Below are 17,421 nucleotides of genomic sequence, written 5' to 3' on the forward strand. Positions count from 1 at the left end.
TATGCTAGACGACACGTGACAATGAGGATGACGTTACAAAAGGGTCATAGGAACTGGCAGGCAGTTTCTGAACAACACAAGCATTCCGTTACAATGTTCAGCGACAACTAATGTAAACACTTAAAAGCATAATAGAAAAGATTCTCAACAAACCTCAAATCTTTACAGAGCTTTTTTTGTTTTGTTTTTTTAGCAAATCAATAAGGCCATATTTTTTTTCCCCCCAGTACACCCCCCCCCCCCCCCTTTTATCAGTTTCTCCCATCTTCCAAAAAAAAAGAAAGAAATAAAAAGCAGGACTTGCAGCACCAACAGCTGTCTGCTTTGCTAGATAAAGGTGGAGGAATCTACTGGAGTTCATCGTCGCTTAGCGCTTTGCATCAGAGTCCTGTCACCAACAATACTGGTCCCACTCAGGTGTAGTTAGTTAGGCATTTAAAACAGTATAAAAAAAACTGAGCTGGAAATAATAAGGAAACCCTTTTTTTAAAAAGGGCAAATCAATACAATGCCTCAAAGCATTGGGGGTAAAACTTTAAATACATAAAAAATGAAGATATAGAACTTGAATAACATTAAGGCGGTATATACATTTTTTTTCCCCCTCTCCTAACAGACATTTCACACAGTCATTTATACATTACATCCTCTCAGTGAGTTACAGAATAAAGCACTGAGAGTCTCTCTCACTTGAGGCTCCAGTGGACAGCAGTCCAGTCTCAGTCTCTCACCGACCCTCTGGCTCGTTGCATCTGTGTGTTTTGAGCTTTTTTTTCTTTTCTTTTCTTTTTTTTTTTGGGGGGGGGGGGGGGGGGGGGGGGGGGGGGAAGAGAGAAGAGACCTACAGGCCCTTGGAGGGGCCAGGATTTTTGCCCATACCCTGATGGCCGCCCAGGCCGTGGAGCTGCTGGTAAAGAGTGAGCAGGTCCATCTGACTGAGCCCGCCGGCTCCCATCATGCCATTCTGCAGGGCCAGCTGGTTTAGGTAGCTGGCCTGATTGGCCATGGCCAGCTGCTGCTCCTGCACCTTCCTGTTGGTAATCAGCTTCTGCACGTACATCATCAACTGAAACACACAGACATTGAAAATTAACACAATTCAAAGGTAAAAAGTACACTTTGCCCTGTCACGGTTTAACACAATGACAACAATTATAGGAAGTAGTGAGGGTGGCGGTCCCTTATCCTCGTTAACACCCAGCTCAACAGCTGACATCAGAGGTCACATATAGTGGTGTCTCTGAGCTGTAGTCAAGGCTGAATCAGAGCTTTTAAGAGGTCAAACCGCCTCATGCTTTCACAGACAGACAGTAAACAGAGATACTACTCCCACGATAACCTTTTTTCTTGGCTGGTGCAGGTAAACCGTGCATCACAAAATGTTGTGATGCACAGTGATATTATTGCCAGTTTTTGGCCTTTTGACTGTTTGGTCATAATGGATTCATTTACAAATTACCCTGTTTAACCACCATCGATAAACTAATGAAATTAAACTACTGTGATGATTTATTGGCGTCATTCAGTTGTCTGTTCTGTCTCGTATACAGAGTGGCTCTTACCGACTGCTGCCTGTTGAGGACATCTCTGTAGATCGCTTCCCTGCGTTTAAGCTCTAGCTCCACGGTGGCCTGTCGCCCCAGAGCGACAGCCTGGACCTGGTTCTCCGTAAGCGCTGGGTTCTCTTTCCACTGTGGTGAGAGGCAACAGTCATTAAAACATACAGTGATCCCTACAGATCTGTAAATGGAAAGTGATTTCAAAGACCTTACCACTCTGCTGATTATATCTTCCAGCGACTCCCGTGATAAAGACTTCAAAGCATTTGTAGCCTCGATGACTTTCTGTCGGCCCTGGTTTATGAGTTCCTGAGCAAAAACAAAACAAGGCAGAGAGAAAACACATGAGACGAAGGCAGGTGATCTTTGCTTGTATTCACTGTGTCGAGTACTTGGTGCCAAACAATAGAGCAATATATTCAGCTGCTTCTTCAGTGAGCCTCTCTCTTCCATCACAACTCCCCCAGAATGTTAGTTAGTGTTAGTCCTTCCCTTTCAGCCATGATAGCACCAGTTCTCCACCTGCTCAGGAGCAGACCTCACAGCAAAGACCAACACAGCCTCTTCAACCTCAGGATAACAGAGTGAATGTAGACGCAGCTTAATAAAAATAACATCACCACTATGACTGATCAGCCTGCCTTTGGGGAAACAAGACAGGAAACCTCTGAGCTAGTTGGCTAACAGCAGAAGAACTTCAAAATAAAAGCAGGGACTCTCCCAAACAGATGGCAAAGTGAACAAAACATTTAAAAGATGCCAGATATTGTATCCTATGTATGGTAATCTTCAAAATACGTAACGTCAAAAGGTGAATCATCTCCATCTGTGCAGCTCCACAGAAATTCTTCTAGCTTATTATTTGTATTTACAGCCCGCACATTTACTGTAATGTTGAGTCTCACCACTTCCAGCAACAACCAACAAAAAAAGAAAAAAGCTGTAACTGATTAGCTGTGCCCAGGACCGCACAGCAGACAGATAAAAGTTTGCGACTGTCTAATACAACAGTGAAAACCAAAAGTAGTCTAAATATTAGAGTTTCATTAATCGGATGACCTGATGCATGATACTGTGTGTGCCGGATATGAAAGCATGTGTCAGCAAAATCACTTTTGACCTCCAAAACCTGCTTTGCAGAGTCTACTGCTTCCCGCTTACATAATGTCTCATATGTGATTATTTAATTTATAAAGACAGTGTATAGTAGTTTAAATTTTATTTCCATAAAAAAACAAAAAGTTCTGTTCACTCCATCAGTTGTTGTGCATTAATAGCTGCAGACGTTGAGCAGCGTGGGGCAGAGTTGGGCTGATCTGCTACCAGGACTGCTGTCACAATTAGCTGTGGGGTTTGAGGAATGTGAGTCGCCATGCTGCGGGGGGAAGGAGCGGGACGGGTGTGAGGCAGCAGTGGTGACATGTGGAGCTCATTACTTACCTCCAGCTGCTGGTTGGTCATGGAGGGCAAAGCTCCAATGTTGTAGGTGAAGTAGCTGGGGTTGTTCATGTCCGCGTGAGCGTATGCCGTCTGGTAGTTGGTCCTCATGGACATACCCTGAGAGATGAAAGACAAGAGGAAGAGACAGAGGAGGGAGTGAGGAAGCAGAGGCTAATTACGCAGGTGTTAAGAGCCACTGAGGCCATGATGGGAAAAACTAAACAATCGGCGAGGCTGACGAGAGACGACGGCCCACTTTGTCTGTCATATTCAGTCGCACATTAATGTGATGAGGTCTTCACTTCACGTTGAGTCTTCATGAAGTTTTCATATCTACACAAATAACTCCAAAAGCAACAAGCTGTCCAACATCAGCCTGCTCCCGCGGTATTAAATATGTGTGTGAAAGTAGTGACCTGAAGTAAACAGTCTCGTCCCAGCAAAGGCCAGCAGGATGCCGATGTTTGTATGTAATTGAGTCTCTGCTGCAGATGGTTTTCCCGTGCCCTGTAATCTGGCCATCCGGTATGCAAAGGCGGGGTGTGTGTCTGTGTGTTTGTGTGTGTGTGTTGGGGGCCAGCAGGGATATTTGGACCTGGTCAGAGACAGGTGTGCAAACCTAAACAGTACAAAACTTTCAACACACATTAATCTACGCACACACACCTCTTTAACTTTAGCAGCATCTTCCAATGCTCTGCGCCTTTCATACGTTTTCACACAGACGGAAACCAAATCTAGCCTTTGCTTCCAAAATTCAGTATCTGAAATCTAAATTTATGGCATGAGCCTCGGTAAGCTTTGTACCAAGCTGAAGTCATCCCAGTGAGAACCAGGGCTCTTGGGTTCAATTTCGTTTTGGGCTCCCAATCGCATTCTCAGTTTTTCCCATTTCCCTGAGTTGCAAATGTGATATTCATACATGCAGCCCTCTCTAGCCGCCGCCAGGCCAAACCTTAAGTTGTGAAGACATTAGCAGAGCTTGGGTTACGTTCCAGTTGTTTCTCCTGCAAAGCAGGGCGTACAACACGATACCGAACAACCTCTTGATGATGACGGTGACCATTTCTGCTCTTTTGCTCAGAGACAGATTGAAGTGATGGGAACAGACTTGAAATCCTTAAATTTGACCTCACTCAGTCTCCCCCCCCCCCCTCCCCTCTCTTTACTGCGACTGGGAACCCTCTGTTCTCTTGAAAAGCAGAAGAGGCTCCAAGGGAAAATCAGCTTAAGGCATAGAGGGCAAAGAAGGGTAGAGTGTGTTGGAAAAATAATCATTAGTGTGAATTAGAATCTAGGATTACTCGAGGGGCGTAGAGGAGACCTGCTCTTGTTCTCTTACAATATACACATCTCAAAATAAACCCCACTAATTGCCCCACAACAAAGTGAAGGAAGAGGGGGGACAGTTATGTGTGTGAAGAGGACAGGAGTCCCTAAACCTCTGTGGTCTTACAGTAAGTAGCGCTGACACTGCTTAGACAGCCTTGGTGATTTGTACAGCAGCTCACTAGCCTGATGGTGGGCCAAAATGACCATCAGCGGAGCAAGGGGGAGCCCCTGTCATCTGCTTACTCTGGGTGATGAGAGGATTATACAGATCCAACACTAACTCGCACATCTTGACAAACAAAAGCGGGGCCCTGGTTCACCTCACACATTAATGTCAATGTTCTGGAGAGTGACAGACCCGAGGCCTAAGTGCTGTACACGTGGCCCTTTGATTTTGGATCTGGTGGATTTGCTGGTGTGCGTCTGTATGCATGCGTTTTCTGCTCGCCGCCTACCTTTTTCTCTGCTTCATATTCAGCCCAAGCAGCCTTGCGGTCCTCCTCGCTCAAGGCTTCCTCCTCCTTGTGGTCCAGCAGGGAGTCGTGCTCATGGTAACACACAATCTGGTCCTTATTGTTCTGCAGCATCTCAGCCAGGAAGGGATCCTACATCAAGGAAAGATGAGAAAAAATATGGTCACGGTGGGTTTGAAATCATCATCATTAGAGGGGAAGGAAAGATTACTGTGGAGGAGCCACAGACCTCTTGAGCACTAAAGGTTCCTCTATATTCAGACCGCAAAGTACAAATCCTTTTTTAATTACACAGGATTTCATGTGATGTGCAAAGAATGCAGGAAGAATACGCATGAACAGAGGTGCATATTTGCTGGATTAAAACAATGTGTTTCTCAATAAAAATGTTCTGTGAGCTCCAAACAGCTCTCTCTTTTTTAAAATATCTTTTGCTTAATTGGCAGTTTTTCCACATTCACTTGAAATTAACTTGTTACATTCAAAAGTGACTGGAGCTAAAGCTCTTTTTCCATAAGCTCCATCTTTCTGTCTTTATCCACTGACCTGTGATGTCCCTGAACGGTCAATCTTCAGGACTTTTCTTTAAACTCAGCAACATTATCATCCACCTTACTCTTTACAGTTATTCCGATGACCTGGTCTGCAATTAAATATGGCCAGCAGCTCACAAGACTTTTTTTTTTTTTTAATTTGGAAACAAGAACACTCTTCTCCTAACCCCATGGTTAAACTGGAAAACAAAACGCATGTGGACTCATCAAAGTGGCTACACCAGATCCATCATCCATACAAAGTGTACATGGTCTTTTTACACAGAAGCCATGAAGCATTTATACAGGAAATGACTAGCATGTGCACTTATGTTGCCAGTAGTGCTACCAGCTCCTTTGAGTAAAAGAGCGCACACACCAAAATTGACATTGCAAACTGCTGCTACGCGATGCAATTTAGCGTTTTTTCTGTTTGTCACGCATTTGACTTTGAATATTTGTCATCTATGATTTAACGGCAACAGCTATATGGAGTTCAATTAGGGTCAGAAGTTTTATGCATGTGAAAAAGTGATTTGAAACTAAAATTCCAAGTTTTAAAGAACAGCAGCTCAAACAAAAGAGTAACCCTCAGATTTTTGACACTGCCCCCTAGTGACAGTAAACAGCTACAACCTGTAGACAACAGTGCAAAGCTGTGAGTTGGCTCTGCAAACCATGCTAAGCCCAACTTTCACAGGACTGGCTACAGGCGACAACCCCAAGTGAAGCCTGGCCATCTTGTTTTGACTGTGACCCACTCAAAGTGGATTCATTCTGTTGCACACACACTACCAAAGCAATGTGCATTTCATGAGAGAATTAAGAGTTAAAGGACTACAAACAAAATAACGTATGGTTAAATATCACGTTGAGCAGTCAATAATATAATTTTTTTAAACCAACATTTTAGCCCCTTAAAAACAGAAAAGGTTCCAGATGCAATGCTAATTTGTCTCTACAGCACCTTGAATCTGCTTTTTTTTGCAGAAACCTCTTAAGTTACTAAAATTCAAAAAACACCAACACTACATTTAAGGCATCAAATCTTCTCTTAAAGCAGATTAGCACGCACTCAAATGTCAAACAACTCCAACAGTGACCTGAACGCACAATTCGAGAAAACGTGGAAAATTCTGTTCTGATACCAAAATAAAAAGATAAATACATTTATTTTTTCAGCACATGTGTTTTGAGGTTTCCATGGCTACACTGTTATTGAAAACAATACCTGTGAAAAATTAAGAGTTGAGCCAGGCTTCGCTCACACAAACATGGTTTAAATTACTCTCTGTGCAGCATGTTTGCTTTTCTTTGTCTCAACTTAGCTTTACATTAAACTGGAACCTTGCAATCTGGAGACGTCATACAGAAGTTGCATCATTTCAGCTCCACGCGAGCCAATTCACAGAGGAGCTCGGCCCTCCTCCCTTGCTCTTCGTGCTCTCAAGCTGAACAGTGACAATGGGTGAGACGACACAAACAAAATTAATCATCAATATAGTTAGCAGTAAGGAAAAGGAGGGTAAAAAAAACCCAAAAGCCCCCGAAAAAAACCCGATAAAATTAATAGTGGATTGCAACCATTTCAAAATAAAAAGAAGAAGAGTAGTAATATGCAAGAGCCTCCCTGACTTCAGAGAGTAAAAAACAGGTGGCTGAAACAGGTAGAAGCAGACTGGGACACAGCGTTTCTCAACCCTGCACACCACAGCCTCCAACACTTGGATCCTGAAGCCAATTGTGCTCCTCATTGACATGTGTTTATGTTTTCCAGCCATCACACTCAATCAGGACAAAACCAGGCCACCCCTGAACAACCAGACATTTCAGGGCAGCAGCACAGGCAGCGATTCAACTGCTGCTTTACTCTCTAATTAGGACATAAAAGCACAGAAGAGCCCGTTGGTCTGACTTGGATAAAAGACACCCATCATGGTTCGTTCTGCCAAAATAAGTCAGCACGAGGTCAATTAAAGGTCACAATCAAGGCCACCACAAACACTTGGGATGCAGCATGCACGGCTCAAACAGCAGCATTTTACCGATTTAAACATCAAACTGAATCTAGTGGTAAAGCTTTTATCGCGCTGCTGCCTTGTCTGAAGGGCAGATAGCAAAAGGTACACAACGACTGCTGACAGCTTTGCATCAGTCCTTAAAAGAATTAAAACCAACACACACCCTGTTTTCTCTGCTTAAAAAGAAATATTACTGCTTTGCTGAACAGAAACATAATTTTGAAATTCTATTTGAATTTTTACATTTATAATTACCCCGAAGGTTTAGGTGGCAAGAAGAAAAAACAAAGCTACCATCTGAGCGTGTAGAGAATGTGAGGTGTTTTTATCCAAATGAATGAAAGAGGAGTTTTCTGACTGCTGGTCGAGTAACGGGTCAGTGGAGCTGCAGGTCAAATGACAGTATAGGCGCTCCCACTGGAACATGGTGCATTCTGGGATAGCCAAGTAATCCCTACCAGCAGTGGCTCTGGGGTGGTCCGGTCCATCTCCCATCCTAGTGCTATGTGTGCGTGTATCCTGAGGCGGCACTAATGACTGTAGGTAACCTGACCTATGCTATTGTCATCTGTATGGAGCTGCATGTGGAAGACTATCAATTTACTGCAGGGGGGTTGAGGCAAAAGACTGCGGGTGGGCAGATGCTCAGAGTGGGCGGTAAATCAGCCAATTCAACTCCATTTGAATGTTTTCTCCCTTGTGAGAAAAGCACAGGGGAGACATTTGGTGTGCGTTTGCTCAGACGCAGCACTGGAGGTGGCAGGTAATGTCTGCAGGCGACCTCTAGACGTTCTTCAGTTAGGACACAAACTGCTCAATAGTAAGAAGATCCTGATAATCAGATGTTTCAAATCCAAGTACAGGAAGAGCCTCTGTAAATGCAGACTGAACCAGTACTTTCATAAGAACCTGCATGGTCTACTTACCAAACAAGGCTTTCACTAAATTTACCAATGCATGAGAACCTTTCCCAAGGCATGCATCCTTTAAACAAAATACTTGCACATGTATAAAAACGGCTCTCCTGCCAACAGTTCACAAATTATGTAAAGGAGCTTTCAAACGCGGCTGCCTCACACATCAAAGATGAAAACTTGGGAGTCCATATAAGTGGGCCTCATGTAGACTTTACTACTTGGCACAGAAGCCTACGTATGCTTTACCAACAGATTTTAGGTGGCGCTTAACTGTAAAGAGGTATGATGCCATTAAAGAGCCGCCTACATAACAGGCAGCAGTTCTTTGGCCACATTATCAACTTTCTGAACATTTTCAAGCATGTTAACTCCATTTCCAACATCCTAAACGATCAGTTAATATGTTGACAATGAGGTTTCTATTATACCTGTCATTGCCACAATAGTAAGCCCTCCACCAAGCCATAAAATATGAAGGATGAAAAGGGAAAAAGTTTAACACTTAGACAAGAAAAGAAAGCAGCAGAGCAAAAGAAATTCTCAGTTGTTCAGTTACAACAACTATTCCCAAATTGTGCACGAGTCTTTAATGCACAGGTGCATCGGCCATAGCAACTAAGGGGGCTAAAGCAGGATCGCAACAGCAGGAATGTGAACGTATGGGATATTTCTAATACCTAAACATTCAGTCCAGTCAAAACTCTCTCTCCCCACCAGCTGCACATAAGTGACACACAACTCTACCGAGCTGCACTAAACCGTTTCTTCGCACAAATGTGCTCAACTGCTGCTCTTGTACCTGACATCAGGAGGCCGCCCCTGCCCTTAAAACCATGTTGTCTTTACACCCTCTGGGGCCTAAACACAAGTCAGAGGGTTTATCTAGCTGTCAGTCAATTAACAAAGAAACAAAAATCATGCATGTCATAAAGGGCTAAAAAAAGACAATAAACATACCACATTCCAATAAAAACAAGCCTCAGCTAGCAGCAGTGAAGGGTTCGCTACAGGAGACAGCCAGCTGGAGTGGAGGGTTGAGAAGGGGGAGATGAGAATATAAAAATAGGAATCAGTCTCTGAACAAGCCTGAGGTGAGAAACGGGTGGGAGACGAGAAGAGGCAGACTGCTGCTCTTTTCAGATTCATTCATTGGCTCCAAAGTGTGGCTACAGTCAGAATAAAGATGCCAATGCACTTCGATCAAACAGCTCTCAGGTCAGTCAAACAGTTTCAGTCTCAAAATCTGGAGTAGAGAGAAAGACTTTATGCTGTTTCACACGGTGATTTGTAAGCTGTGGAGTGATGAGAAAACAAGTGCAACTCTATGAATGACTGATCAGTCTCAAATGACTCACTTTATCAATACAAGCCTTTAATGACAGATGAATATTCTGCCCATTGACTGGCAATGCCACAAGCAAAGTCAAAATGATTTCCTGTACAAACACCTACTGCATATCAATCATACCGAGAAGGATTGATCATAGAAAAGACAAATAAGTCGGAGTCTCTAAAGGTGGTCCCAAACAATCAGAGTATAGCAACAGAGGTCTGATGATGACTTCTGATTCCCCCCACCACCACCACCTGCAACCACTTAATTTCTTGCTGTAACTATAATTAGTGCTCTCTCCACATCCAGTACAAGCTCAGGCATGTTTTCTAAAAGCAGGCAAAAAGCACTCTGGGAAGTAAAAGAAACCGTTTATCCAAGGAGAGATCAGCCTAACTGAGGGCAGGTAATTTACAACAACAGCATCACAAAGGACCTCTGTAAACTACCGATCATTCATGTAATGCTTGAAGACTATCTGGGGGAGATTTTTTCCCCCCTCCAAGGTCAAAAGTGACTTCCTACCTCTAATGAGACAAGCATGGTGTGCTTTATAGCTCCAGTCTGCTCCTGTCTATACTGTAGTTTAGGCACAGCCTGCCCACGGCCTTTCAGCGTTCCTAGCAGAGCCTAATGACCACTGTAGCCATGACCTGCTGAGAGCACGCCAGCCGGGCCGAGAGCGTACAATGCAGAGCACATCTGCACGAGATGCTGGAGACTTTTATAAAAATTGTTCAAAGACTACCAACATAACTTTAAGTACAAGTGGTAGCATGTTAGATGGAAGTGTGTGATGAACAGGAAGTAGGCAAGAGTGTCTAAGAAAGAGATGGGTGGAGAGTAAAAAATCTCATGTCTGGGCTGAGAGGGCCTTCTTTGTCATTAGCGGGAAGCACGCCTGCTTCCTTTGTCTCCAATTAGTTTTTCTGAAGACTAGAGAGCCATCTTTAAGAGTGGGGTTTAAATAATGACCTTTCATCATGCAGGGGGAGGCCAGGGGGCGAAAAAAGAAAAACAACTTTACTGAGTTCACTTTGAACATTTGGAGGCAGAGAGGCGAGTCATGGCAGCAGATGGTCACAAAGATGGCAGAAAAAAGAAATGGCGTGGATGGAGGAGAGAGTGGGAACATGAGTAAAAGTGCAACTATAAGTACAGTATGAGGGTTGAGGTAAGGTCAAGTTAAATAAATATCCATAACAACGCTTTGCAGAAAAAGAGCTAAATATCAGCTTCTCTGTGACCCAAGTCTTTTCTGCGTGAAAAAAAAACCCTGCACTTCACAGTGTGAAGAAATGGGGGAAAGAAAGTACAAGCTCTCTCGTTCTTGGCTGAAAATGATGGAGGGTGTCTGACTCATCTTCACATCATTCCAGATGGCAAATTCCTTCCGTAATACTGCAGTCCTGCTGCCACATCATAGTTAACCCCTTGGCCAAAAACAGGTTGGCTTTATAAGAACTTGTCAGCTTCTCCGTCTTTAATACTGTGTCATATAAATGTCACTGGGCTCGTTAAAGATCATACACATCTAACAGGCCGCAGCTCAGTGAACACATCTTTCCTCTTCAGATCTCCAACTGTGCTCTGCTGCGCTCTAAGTAGGCTACTCTGGGTTTAGAGGAATATATGTGGTGGGAGAAATTATAGCAGCTGCTCACTGAGGGGATTCTCACACTGCTCCTACCTGATAATACTCATCAAGAGAGTGGCAAATGCAAATTATTCTGTTAATGTCAATAAAAAATATAACAAAAACATTTTCCAATGAAGGTGAACTGTAAGGACTTTTCTCCAATGAAAGAGCATGCAAGCTGTATATACAGTGGGGTTTTTGTTTTTTTTTTAAACCTGTCTGTTTACAAGTTTCTGCAGAGTAACCCGGGTCAAACCAAAACAAAGAGGTAAAACCACTTAAGAAACAGATCTGAATAAACCCAGAGAGTTCAAAAAAGGGAATGAGTGGGAAAGGAGGGGAGTAATTCAAAGATCAACAGAGAAGTAAAAAGCAGCAAGGAATGAATGAAAAAAAGAGGAGTGCAGGTTTATGGCAGGGCAGCAGGAGTGTTGCAATGGGAAGACTATTTAGTAAATAGCAGTAAACAGACAGATCTGTGCAGCTGTGCTGGGCTGGATGGCCCATGTAAGGGCTGTGTTCTTATTAAACCCCAGGGGGCCAAAATAGTGACACTGCACCTGCATTAGAAGAAGAGAAGAGGCGAGGGCAGGATTATGAAAGGAAACGAGAAGAAATACTGAGATCCCAGAAAGAGGCTAAGCAGGATACAAGCTGGCATTGGGTTTAAATAACAGTTTATCACTGAAGCGCAAAACTTCAAAAGGAAGAACAAGCTACTCGCTGAAAGTATGGAAAAAAAACAAGCTTGGCATTTATAATAGCATCCTGTGCCATGTTTGCTGAAGGAGAAAAAAAAAAAGCTATTTTACTACTGTTAATAGGTTTCAGCCTGTTTTCAACATTTCCTTCAAAGAAAAGCATGAATTCTCAGTCAATGATTCATCAAAGCCAAATTACATGTCTGATTTATAGTCAATTTAACTTAGGGTTAGGGTTACTGAAAGCCCACCTTCTCGATCAAAATACATACAATATATGCATCTTCACCTTAGGAAGCATGGGTGTGGCTTTCTTGCTCTTCTTTTCAGAGGGATCATCCAGCAAGTCTGGCTCAAAGGTGTAGAGTTCGGCCAGCTCGTTCATCGTAAAGTGCCTCTCAATCTGCTGCTGGTCCACAACCCGGAATGACAGAGACTGTTTGGTTACCTGCCGCTCATAAATCTTCTCCTCCATTGTGCCCTAAAAAAGGAGAATGAAAAGAGATGAACAAAAAACGGAGGTTTAAAAAACATCAAGTGACCCAGGAGTCAATCAGAATTACACAGGCACCCACCACTGGATGATACCTATACTGGATGAACACAGAGGCATCAATATCAAGTGCAGCACAATGCAGCAAGAATTCCAAGTACAGTTTAGTGAGTTTATTACCAATCTGCATTTCCTAATGAGGTAAAATGATGATTTAGGTCATCAATAGTTTGCCCAGCATGAATCCAATTCTATTGTCTGCCATACTCAAAGAGGTGTATTAGCCTAACAGCTCAACACAAATTGGTGCAGTTACTTGGAACTAGAACCCGAACGATTTTCGCCTGATAGCAAATATTAACTGACCAGATTTATTTGCTTTTCTATTGTATTTTTAATAGTCAATAAATTAAAATTGCCAACTCTTCATTTAAAGAGATGGGAGAAATGCCCTTCAGCAATGTTTTGTGTTAATGTTGCATAGTTTGTCCACCAGAGGGCACTCTGCAACAGTAAATAAGTAAGTATACAAAAGAAATGTAACAGAAATCTGTCTGTTTAGAATGTTTGAAAGGAAAAAACTTAAAAATTGACCAATATACTGGAAATTTGGCCAACATCGCTTATACATTTGCCATCACAGGAAACTAACTAGCATGCTAGATTTCTTCGGTCAGCGCGTAGCATTTGGCTGATTGAAAGGTAAGCACTTCAAGCTATTTTACACTCACAACACACTAGCTAGACTTTAGAAGAAGTGTCTCATATTTCAGCTAAATTCAAAATGGTCAGAGTGAAACCAAAAGTCAAAAAGTTAAACAGAGTTGCCCGAACACCACCTACAGTTCAATGCCTCAAGTCAGCAAACCCACAACTTCCCAGCCCACCGATGCTGCATTAGTCACCTAATTAGCCATGTATTTATCGAAATCTATATATAAAGTCAATATTGGTCCCAAAAATTCAACAGCAGCTCATCTCTAGCTGAATTTCACAAGTCTTAATTGTTGACACCTTAACCTTCTAGGACCTGGCGTCCACATATGTGGACATCACATTTTGGGTTGTCTGTACCTAAAAACACTAATTTTTCTCTACAAGGGCCTGTTCTATCAAAAATTAAAACGAATGTCCTCATATGTGGCTCTCATCTTTCTTAGAAACAAAAATCAGGTTAAAAAACAAAACAAAACAAAAAAAACTGGCAATTCTTTGTTTTTACATTCATGAGGTCCCAATATGCCCAAATATCAAGGAGAAATTAAAAATGCATGCCATGGAAGAGCTCGGGTCTTAGGAGGTTAAACCATTCTTATACTTTATTGTGGCTTTTCAACGTTTACTGGCTTTGCTGATAAATGTTGTAAGCCACAATTTATACAGAGCATCTTGCATGAAACTGTTTATACTCATGAAAGTCTTATACCTACTTGCTGGTTATTGGAGGCTAGTTTACCTGCAAATGTATTGACTTTTATTAAACTTCACCTGGGCAAGCAACCTGTAGACGTAGACAGTCTTAAGCTGCCCAAAGCGGTAAACCCTGAAGATACTCTGGATGTCGTAGGATGGATTCCAGGAGGCGTCGAAGATGATGACCCGATTTGCTGCCACCAGGTTGATGCCAAGTGAACCAGCTCTTGTAGATATGAGAAACAACCGGCCTCTGTGTATGAAAATGGAACAAAAGGAGACATCACAATTATATCCTGGTCACGTGCAAAAATGTTGCTTTAAGATTCTCATGCTCTTTTTTTGCAAAGTCGCTGTCATCATTTTGCATTTTGTAAACACAGCAAAGACGTCACCTTGTGTTACTGGTGTCATTAAACTCCTCGGCCCACTTCTTCCTGGTGGTGGCATTGGTAGAGCCGTCCAGACGATAGTAGTCAATGTTCCTGTACCACTTGCCTTCACCTTCACAAACATGAGAGGAACGAAATCTGATTTGCCATCTGCCGTCTACGTTCAACAGAAACTTCAAAAGCACATGTATCTGCGTCAGTGCTGCCTTTTGCTTGTCAAAGGGACTTAGTTTTGGTATTAACAGGCAGCAGATAGATGGCTGTGTTGGTTAGAGGCCAGCCATGTTTAGCCTTCAAGATGGCCAACCCAACCCCTCCCACCAGCCTTCATAACCAACATTTCAGCATGTTTCCAATTACGGCACTGTGATCTTTTCATTACAAATTACAAACCCTTGAGCAAACATTTTTTGTCGAATAAAAAGTCAAGGTCTAATCATTTTCAAAATGAAAGCAAAAACAGCTGCTGAAGTTTAATTAGGAACATGACCTTACACCAGCGGCAATGTGTGTGTGTGTGTGTGTGTGTGTGTCGGTGTGTGTTTAAGAGTAATAAGCACACCAGCCTGTGTAAGAATACATGCTGCATGTGGGTTGACTTATGAGTCGAAAACCTGCATTTCTATGGAAATGCTTCATCCTTATCCAAGGCTCATGTTAAAAATTTTTAACACAGTTTCTCTCATACACACATACACTCACTCACACACACGTCACTTTAAAAAGCGCAGTGTAAAACCACAAAAATGAATCTTGGGACAAAATGAAGCTTGCCAATCTCAACTCGCTTATAATACTAAACAGTGCTTGGCTAAGTCTAGCAAGTTAGTAACAGGCCATAGGTTCATTTTTGCATAGTGTAATGCTATGTAAAAATGCCCAAAACATACCTTTGTATGGAGAAATTTTCTCTTCATCTTTAGCTCTGCAAGCCAACTCTAAGAAATCCTCAATCAGATCCAGAGAGATGAGAGACTGACTGAACACCAACCTAAAGACAAACACAGAGACACGCCTTGCAATGACACTGCAAACTGACAAAGGCTACGCTTGCACACAGTACAAACACACTTACACTTTGTCGTCTACTTCCTCAGCCATGCGCAGGATCTCAAAAAGCAGCATTATCTTCCCTGAGTGCTCCAGGATCTCAGCGTCAGCCTCCGTGACAAACTCCTTGTGCCAGTCAGCAGTGGGACTTCCTGGTGCGGAGCCAGAGGGTCGAGCTGTTTATAATACAGAGTTACAGATTAGCCTACATGCATCTGACAACAACAAGCCTGTAACAGACACTGAGCTTCCAAAGCTGAGGCCCACTATTACATGGTTGTCTATTGTGTTACAGTGGTAAAGTGTGTGAAAATGATTCTTTTTATTTTGTTTTAATATGTCTGTAAACTCAACCAAGCACTTAATACCTGGATACTATTAGTGATTCCAAACTCAAGCTTCTACTGCCACTGCTAGATCTGCATATGCAAAATTGCTTTTTTTGCATAACACAATGATGCCAATATCATGCTGATCATTTTGATTTGATACATTTTGAAGTGATTAGTGGACCTGGGTAGTAGATGATCATCCTAACATTTCTGGCACTGTCATAATTTTGTCCCAGACCATCTTCCATTACATGACAGTTACAGCTACCTTTAAACAGCTCTCTCAGTATTATGCAGTACAACTGCTGGTGCATGATATAGTGTACCTTTGGAGTCACGGCCAGTCCCACACATGTGTACAAAATCAAGCACTTAACCATGCAGTCTGCCTTTACCAACATTTATGAAAGAACAAGTCCTTCTGAAGAACGTGGTACTGTAATAGGATGCCACCAACGCAACAAGACATCTTGTGATTTCCCCCCCCCCCCCCCCCATTTTCCACGATTAGCTGTAAGTGGTGTTACTGCAAAGTGGAAGTGTTTAGGAACCACAGCAAGTCATCCACAAAGCAGCAGACCACAAAATGCTACAGAGCCGGGTCACCGAGCGCTGAGCCACACAGAAGTCGCCAAGACTCGCACTTAAAACCTGTAGAGTTCCAAAACTCCTCTGGCATTAACCTCAGCACAGAAACTGCCTCATTTCACAGGTTTCTATGACCGAGCATCTACAGTAGGTGTGATGTATAGATGGCTCTGTACTTTGATCCATATACTGTATCTCCATGAATCTTTGACTTTAAAGGAAACAGAAGATTTTAGACTCTCACTCAAACCCACAAGTAGCTGCTCATCCCTACCAACCAGTAAAGTTCCAGTTTACATCCAGGTATTTTCAGGTGTGACCCTTTAGGTATAAAAGGTCATCACTTTTTCCATGTCATTCTATTAGGCCTTTAATTAAAACTTTTGCTTAATTAGCGTATTGATTTTTTTTCTTAATAGGCATAAAAATTCTCACATTATAGCTAAAAATGTGTTTAAAGAGTTTGAATCAAATCATCCTGGATTAAAGACAGAAGTCAAAACATCTATGGAGACATCGGGTTCATCAGAATGGGATGGAAATGCGTGCATTTCATATTTGTTTATACCGAGAGGCGCACTCATCAACAGCTTCTGCCTGTAGCAGCAGCTGGATGTGAAGCCTCCTAATTTCTAAATAAAACAGAAGGATATCACAATATAATCATCACTCCTCAGTATGTGGGAATGAATAAGGACAAGGGCAAATGGATCAGCTCGGAGCCTGTTATACTTCAGCATAAAATAAAAAGGCTTGAATATAGGCTCTTTTTTTTTTTTACCTGGGCTCACAGACAAGCAGGTAGTGTGCGTGGTTCCCTGAGGTCAGTTCTGATAAAACAGATTCCCCTCTCACTAACTAATTACTTAGAGAGTAGGAAGGACTGAATCAGAGCCTGAAATGTTATATAGATTTCCAACCATGCAGTACAGTTCATGACCCTCTTAAACCCAGCCAATCAATCGTAGTCCCCTCTGTGTGTTATTGCACACTCACGTTCCTCTACAGACTCCGCTCTGTTTCGGCCCTCGCCGTTCCTGCCACGAGAGCTGGTGTTCCACTCTTTGATGACCTCAACATCATCACTGTCCGAATCGTCAGATCCCTTCTTTTTCCCTTTTCCCTGCTTCTTTTTCCTATTAGCCAGGAGGCACAGCAAGACTGGGTTAGCAAGAGTAAGATGCCGAGTAGAAAAGCAGTTTAAT

General features: G+C 42.6%; 1 protein-coding gene across 4 annotated transcripts in view; it reads right to left on the reverse strand.

Moving 5' to 3' along the window:
• Positions 1-820: 820 nt before the first annotated feature.
• Positions 821-17,421, reverse strand: part of atrx (ATRX chromatin remodeler) — a 32,628-nt gene continuing 16,027 nt past the window's right edge. For all 4 annotated transcript variants that reach the window (XM_006781552.3, XM_035910163.2, XM_006781554.3 and 1 more), the window contains exons 24-34: positions 17,213-17,352; positions 15,322-15,472; positions 15,137-15,237; positions 14,250-14,358; positions 13,930-14,107; positions 12,238-12,429; positions 4,787-4,936; positions 3,000-3,116; positions 1,773-1,868; positions 1,563-1,691; positions 821-1,066 (exon numbers count right to left, since the gene is read on the reverse strand). In XM_006781552.3, the coding sequence (XP_006781615.2) occupies positions 842-1,066; positions 1,563-1,691; positions 1,773-1,868; positions 3,000-3,116; positions 4,787-4,936; positions 12,238-12,429; positions 13,930-14,107; positions 14,250-14,358; positions 15,137-15,237; positions 15,322-15,472; positions 17,213-17,352 (1,588 nt within the window). In that variant the 3' untranslated portion in view covers positions 821-841. The remainder of the gene's footprint in view (positions 1,067-1,562; positions 1,692-1,772; positions 1,869-2,999; positions 3,117-4,786; positions 4,937-12,237; positions 12,430-13,929; positions 14,108-14,249; positions 14,359-15,136; positions 15,238-15,321; positions 15,473-17,212; positions 17,353-17,421) is intronic.

This window comes from Neolamprologus brichardi, chromosome 2 (assembly GCF_056152115.1).
Source record: "Neolamprologus brichardi isolate AB-2024 chromosome 2, ASM5615211v1, whole genome shotgun sequence".
Lineage (NCBI taxonomy): Eukaryota > Metazoa > Chordata > Actinopteri > Cichliformes > Cichlidae > Neolamprologus > Neolamprologus brichardi.